Below are 420 nucleotides of genomic sequence, written 5' to 3'. Positions count from 1 at the left end.
TAAAACGGAAAGTTCCTCCAAAACATAATCTTTGGCTTTAAGTGACAACGCTGAAGGTTCGGCCTGGCTCTCAGATGCCGTATAAGCTATCCTCCTCCGACTCATGCTTGGAGCAGGGTTTGCACTTGCAGCACAGGAGACACGGACCCACGAACAAGAGCAGGGGCGACGCCACGACCAGGAGGAGACCGAAGCCTGCGAAGATGCCTATGACCTGAGCTCGATGCCACAGGACCGAGGCTCGACTGTGGCCTAGCTTGTTCTTGCACGGACCCTTGTCGTAGTGACGCAGCAAGAAGTCGTCCTGGAAAAAATGCAGAAAAAAAAGGTCTCGATTAAAAACCAGTGCAGTTAAAGAGAGCCCAGCAAGGCTATTTTTTTCTGAATAATATACCTCACATTATGAGGATCAGTCGTATC

At 50.0% G+C, this 420-nt stretch overlaps 1 protein-coding gene across 2 annotated transcripts in view; it reads right to left on the bottom strand.

Annotated features, from left to right (window-relative positions):
* Nucleotides 1-6: 6 nt before the first annotated feature.
* Nucleotides 7-420, bottom strand: part of LOC119587972 — a 35,733-nt gene continuing 35,319 nt past the window's right edge. For both annotated transcript variants that reach the window (XM_037936685.1, XM_037936686.1), the window contains exon 6: nt 7-304. In XM_037936685.1, coding sequence (XP_037792613.1) covers nt 71-304 — 234 coding nt within the window. In that variant the 3' untranslated portion in view covers nt 7-70. The remainder of the gene's footprint in view (nt 305-420) is intronic.

This window comes from Penaeus monodon, chromosome 23 (genome assembly GCF_015228065.2).
Source record: "Penaeus monodon isolate SGIC_2016 chromosome 23, NSTDA_Pmon_1, whole genome shotgun sequence".
NCBI lineage: Eukaryota > Metazoa > Arthropoda > Malacostraca > Decapoda > Penaeidae > Penaeus > Penaeus monodon.
Note: the sequence above shows the minus strand (reverse complement) of the source record. Positions and strands in the feature narration are given on the sequence as shown.